The sequence below is a fragment of the Polyodon spathula genome, chromosome 12 (assembly GCF_017654505.1).
Source record: "Polyodon spathula isolate WHYD16114869_AA chromosome 12, ASM1765450v1, whole genome shotgun sequence".
Taxonomy (NCBI): domain Eukaryota; kingdom Metazoa; phylum Chordata; class Actinopteri; order Acipenseriformes; family Polyodontidae; genus Polyodon; species Polyodon spathula.
In genome coordinates, this window is record NC_054545.1 from 30,615,764 (window position 1) to 30,621,763 (window position 6,000).

At 39.3% G+C, this 6,000-nt stretch overlaps 1 protein-coding gene across 1 annotated transcript; it reads left to right on the top strand.

Moving 5' to 3' along the window:
* Positions 1-2,162: 2,162 nt before the first annotated feature.
* LOC121323974 (forkhead box protein I1-ema-like) lies at positions 2,163-4,836 on the top strand. The gene is made up of 2 exons (XM_041265329.1): positions 2,163-2,891; positions 3,408-4,836. The coding sequence occupies exons 1-2, from the start codon at positions 2,315-2,317 to the stop codon at positions 4,016-4,018; spliced, it is 1,188 nt and encodes a 395-aa protein (XP_041121263.1). The 5' UTR covers positions 2,163-2,314; the 3' UTR covers positions 4,019-4,836.
* Positions 4,837-6,000: the final 1,164 nt, after the last annotated feature.

Below are 6,000 nucleotides of genomic sequence, written 5' to 3' on the forward strand. Positions count from 1 at the left end.
AACAAACAAACGAGAAAAAAAAAAACACAATTATAAAAATGTTTATAAACAAGCACACGCTGTACTGCTAGTCGTATGTCCTTAATCTAAGTAACTATAATGCACACAGTAATACAGTGTATCCTTGTGATAACTTGCGTACGAAACAACACGTCAAAGATTTTTTTTATGAAAATAAACCACATTTTATTAGATTACACAGCACAAGAGAATAATGTCGTGCTGTCTGACGCGTACTCATGATGTTGATAAATGCTTGCAAAATGCTGCTGACAACTGCTGCGCGTGCACATCACACATACCTCACCTCAAACACGAGCAGAAGAAGACTCAGGCGTGCATGTGGGCCGATCTCATTTTACGCATGCGCATTGTGCCAGGGATTGTGAGGGGATACAGAATTGGTTACAACACCTGCCGCCTTGCCTCTCCCGAGCCAATCCATTGTGTGTAATATTTTTATTACTACAAACCAAAATACGGGTTATGTTGATAAAACCGAGCAGAAAAATACAATAACAAGTACAATTACTTTTGAACACATTCAGTTGCCACTGGGGGGCACTGTAACACTACTCATTTCAGGTGAATAACCTACAGCTACACAAGAGTGCATACTATAGTGGGGGGGGGGGCTATGAGAATCGCAAGCAAGTGACAACGAAAGCACTTGATGTCATATTTTTAGCCGCCAGTTGATGTTGATTTATGACTATTTATGAGGGTGTAGCGTAGCCTGACTAGTTTTAAAGGGTACTACTGATTACTGATTAGATGATATGGGCTAGGGGTGTCGTATGTTTTTTTTTTTTTTTTTTTTTTTTTAATAAAACCAAATCACCGCCCTATGCCTTTTTTGGTTCTTTCTCATTTTATTATAGAGTATTCAAAGTTACAAGGGCGTCCCGAAAGTAGCCCTATGTATTTTGTGACAGTGTTGGTTTTCACGAATTATAAGTACCATTAATCACATCCTGCAATTTAGTAGGATACAGTGCGCTCGCTTGGTTATGCCAAAACCACACTCTCTGTTATTACACCTGTTTTACCTGTTTCTCCTGAATTGTATTTCCAAATAGTCTGTAATAGTCAATAGCCTGTAAAAATTTACCGGCATTTGTGTCTTGAACATTACAGGTGCTTGTCCCTATAATATTTTCAACTTGAGTAGGTACTACTAGGGTAAAGGGGGAGTCCAGGCTGTTGCCGCAGGTTTTTAAGTGTTCGAGACACGTGGTTTTACACGTGGAAAATAAGCATGCTTTTCATAAGTAGAATATATACAGTGCTAGATTTTAGAAATATGTAAAATATGCCTATGACATGTAATTTAATACGGTATATTTGTAGATACCAAATAATGTGTCTGCATAATAATATATTGCATCCTGATTGGTTTTGTAATTGAATCCAATACATGCTGCCTTTATTGGGTACCAGAAGTCGACGTATTTTCAGATTTGTGCCGCTGTATTTAACAAACACAGCGAATAACGATAACAGTTTTAGTATTTCACATCATAATATTTCTAATTCTAATTTGGTCCATAAAAATAAAAATAAAGAAATATAAATTTTGCGAAACTACAAGATTCGTATACCAAATTGTATAAAAAGCGTGTGTGTGTGTGTATATATATATATATATATATATATATATATATATATATATATATATATATATATATATATATTATATTCTTAATCGTCAAATATAATTATAGAGTAATCATTCATTTATGTTTTGTTTGTTAACTCGTCTGAGTGAAACTATTTGTCCTGAAATTATTTAATTATTATATTATAGTTTGGAGTAGAGAGAGCCCAATTATTATTTATTCCCTCTCAGGCTCATTTGGTTTTGTGTTTACAGTGTGACAATGTAAAAGAAGGATCTCTCCTATCTCCTCTGGAAAAAAAAAAAAAAAAAAAACTCAGCCAGAAAATCTTAGTTGGGGGGAAAAAAAAACTTTTAACAATGGAAAATAACTCCTCACAACTTCTTCTAAGTACCAAGACATTGAAATGTGACTATTATGGTGAAACTTGAGAAATGGTCCCTAAACCCCAGTGAGGCAGCTCTACCAATCAGAGCCAGTGGGCATGGCTAGCTGATGTATTAAAGCTGCAGGTGAGCCAGCAGATAATACACCTGTCAGCAGCTCTCCTGTTAGAAAACAGGTAGATACTTTAACCTTTTTGAGAGAGCACGAGAGAGAGAGAGAGAGAGAGAGAGAGAGAGAGAGAGAGAGAGAGAGAGAGAGAGAGAGAGAGAGAAAGAAAAAGAGACAGCGCACTTGGAAGACCTGCGATAATGAGCTCATTCGACCAACAGGGACAATCTCCCCCTCGCTGCAGCCCTCAGTTCCCCAACATTGGGCAGGAGCCTCCAGAAATAAGTTTGTACGGCGACAACTACTACCATCCGAGCAGCCTGCCCAGTCCCCAGAGGCCACCAACTTATGACCTTGGGGACTATAGCGGGGCCACCCCCAACCCTTACCTGTGGTTCAACAGCTCAGGGATCAACAGTACTCCCTACCTGCCCGGGTCGGGTGCTGCTCCATTCGTTCCACAGCACTACGGCATGCAAAGGCCCTTCCTGCCAGGTGGCCCAGGGCTAGGAGCCGCAGACCTGAGCTGGTTCTCCCTCCCCTCCCAGGAGGACCTGATGAAGCTGGTGAGGCCGCCCTACTCCTACTCTGCCCTCATCGCCATGGCGATCCACAGCGTCCACGAAAAGAGGCTCACCCTCAGCCAAATCTACCAGTACGTGGCCGATAACTTTCCCTTCTATAACAAGAGCAAGGCAGGCTGGCAGAACTCCATCCGCCACAACCTGTCCCTTAATGACTGCTTCAAGAAGGTGCCCCGTGATGAGGATGACCCAGGTAAGAGCAGGCTGACAACTGAGTGCTAGTATGATTTCAGCATTTCCAGCTTTGTGTCGACTGTCGTAATATATACTAAAGTCGTAAAGGTCGTAGATACATATATATATATCTATATATATATATATATATATATATATTATATATATATTATATATATAATGACACTGTGATAAATCATTGAACTTAAATTTTATATGTGGACTTGTTTTTTTTTTCTTTAACGTTCGACCACATCAAGACTGGGAGGCGATCGAACAGAACAGTGATCACAAAACTTGTCACTAGTGTCTTAAGGTATTTAGCCATATATAACATGTAAATTATATATAAGTACATGATTTCATGATATCATATTCATAATAATAATAATAATAATAATAATAATAATAATAATAATAACAACAACAACTATAGTGGCTCTAAATGTTTGATATTTATTGGTGTTCTTAAATTAGAACTTCTGTTAATGGAAATGAAAATAATCTGGTGTTTGCTCTCTCCCACTCTGTGCAGGCAAGGGAAACTACTGGACCCTGGACCCCAACTGCGAGAAGATGTTCGACAATGGGAACTTCCGCCGGAAGAGGAAAAGAAAGTCAGACTTAAACTCCAGCAGTGGCGGGGGAGCACTGAGTTCTGAGAGGCCCGAAGGCAGCTCGCTGGAGGAAGGTAGCCCCCTGAGAGGCACCCCGCTGGAGGGGGAGAGCTCCCTAGAGGGGAGCCCCAAGGCACGTGAGGCTTTACTGGACAGCTCAGAGGCAGGGGCCCAGGACAGAGAGCCATCCCCGTCATCTTCTGCTAGTACCTCCTCCCCCTGCCTCAACAACTTCCTGTCCAGCATGACGTCCTATATGAACAGTGACTCTCCGACTCTGAGCAGGCCCACGGCACTAGGATTCGGGAGCGAGATCTCTCAGAGAGTAGGACAGACCATGGGTGGCTTTGGGGCCTTCTCCCCCAACACCCCGAGCATCCCTGGAGTCAGTGGGACAGAGTGGACGTCCCCAGCACCCCCCTCCTCACTCGGCTACAGCAGCTCCGTCCTCAACCAGTTTAACAGCCACTTCTACCCCAGTCTGAGTTCCGGAGGGCTTCTCTACCCTAGGGAAGGCACAGAGGTGTAGAGGCAGGCAGACAGACAAATGCAGGAAAGTAGCACCTCTCTCTTTCTGCCTGCCTTCAACATTTAAAAAAACAAATGCAGGAAAAAATATTTAATTGCATGTTTTTATTTTACCCAAATTATTTATAGATGAATATTGGGGTTTTGTTTGGTAACAGTTTCTTAGCCTATTGTAAAATACAATTAGGGGGATATTATAGGATTTGGTGTGTTTAAATTGAAAAGGTTGACCAAAGGCATTTCTGCCAACTCTCCTGTAGCATGATTTGTTCTCCAAGGTTACTGCCAGTTAAGGTTTTGATACAGTATATTACTGTACTTTCTGCTATCTAAATAGCTCCCGACAGAGGCTGTATCATGTATTTATTCAAGCATGATAGTAAATTCGTAGGACTTCAGTGTAGCACTGGCACTCTAATGCTATATGATTCTGTTGTGCCCTTTTCAATTCATTCAAATCACTCAACAGTAATTAAGCTGAGTAATATTTTTCCTGTTTTTATTAAATGCATTCTTTACATTCTTTGTCACAGTAATTTGAATTTGTATCCACAACAAAGGCAAAAAGCTTTCATCTTGCAGCCAGATAGCCTTGTGCCATGCTAGTCTGTGCTGAAACTCAGATGGAATTAATTTACAATGCCTCCAGCATTTGTGGCAAAACGTTTAGTCAAATTGACAAAAGCATAAGTTAAAATGTTTGTCTGCTCGACCTTCTAAGAATTAATTTAATGTTTTGAAGTTATGAATGAAGCTTGTGTCTTTTCTAGTAGGTTATTGTATTGTGTGTGTGTGTGTGTGTGTGTGTGTGTGTGTGTGTGTGTGTGTGTGTGTGTGTGTATATATATATATATATATATAATATATATATATATATATATATATATATATATATTTTTTTTTTTTTTTTTTTAGGTCTTGCAGATTGATGTATTTTAGTCATTGTTTTAAAAGTGCTGAGAATTGTTATTGAGTATTTCCGGGACAAGATACTCTATGACTGAAAGAACACTGTGACACAACTTTTATAATTTTATATGTTACTGATGCGCTGTAAATATTGGCCATTGTGGGCAAAGGGTATAATATTTGTAATAAAGTATTTTTTAAGCAGAAAAAAAAACAAAACATTGAACTCTTTCTCCCTACATTTGCTCTTTTTTCACTTATATACCCTGCGAATGAGACAGGTTATTGAAGGTCAGACCTTGTCACTCTCATAAATATCATTAAGGTTTGACTTGAAAGGTAGTTCTCCTTCATGTAAATATCAAATGATATTGGGGTGTATTGAGGAAGAATTAGCATGCTAGTAAATCCTTCGGCCTGCAATGTACATGGTAGAAATGTACCAGTTCCTAAATGCTTCAATTATGCAATTGCTTAAATAGCTGGAGTGAAGAACTCTGGCAGATAGGGAGATAACATGAAATGATTAAAGATGAAAGCCTCTTTGTGAAAGTGAATCTGATTAAATACGCTCTGGTTTTACAATCCCAGCTCACTCTTTTGTTTATACTACAAACATTGGCAGCAGGTACAGCCTAAAGCACCCTCCACTACAAAGTCAAATACATGTCAGGTCCATTGGTATGGAACGACCTATCTGCTATTGCAGAACAGAATCAAATTGCATTTTATAAGGCAGATAATAATTCTGCAGATCAGGATTTATCCTCTGAAGTTCTCAACTCTCCATCAGATGGTTGCTTATTTGAGTATTGCGGGTAATTACTTGTATTTTACACAGTGAGGCTCATCTCGTAGAAGAGCCCTCTCTTAAACCTATTTGAAAAAAGATCTGTAAAACAAATGTATAGTTTAGTACAAACACTAGACTAGTTAATGGTCCTCATGTAACATTGTGACTTTCCCAAGATCTTCCATACAAGACACAGTTTTATAAATCTGTTCTGCATTTATAAACCTGGGGACAGTTTCACAAACCATTTGTAGGCAGCAGGCTTCTAAATCCATCTGTAT

Bases quoted from the DNA above. Each gene is read 5' to 3' on its own strand.
- LOC121323974 (XM_041265329.1), top strand. From the start codon at position 2,315: ATGAGCTCATTCGACCAACAGGGACAATCTCCCCCTCGCTGCAGCCCT. The intron at 2,892-3,407 runs GTAAGAGCAGGC...CACTCTGTGCAG, and splicing joins CCGTGATGAGGATGACCCAG to GCAAGGGAAACTACTGGACC.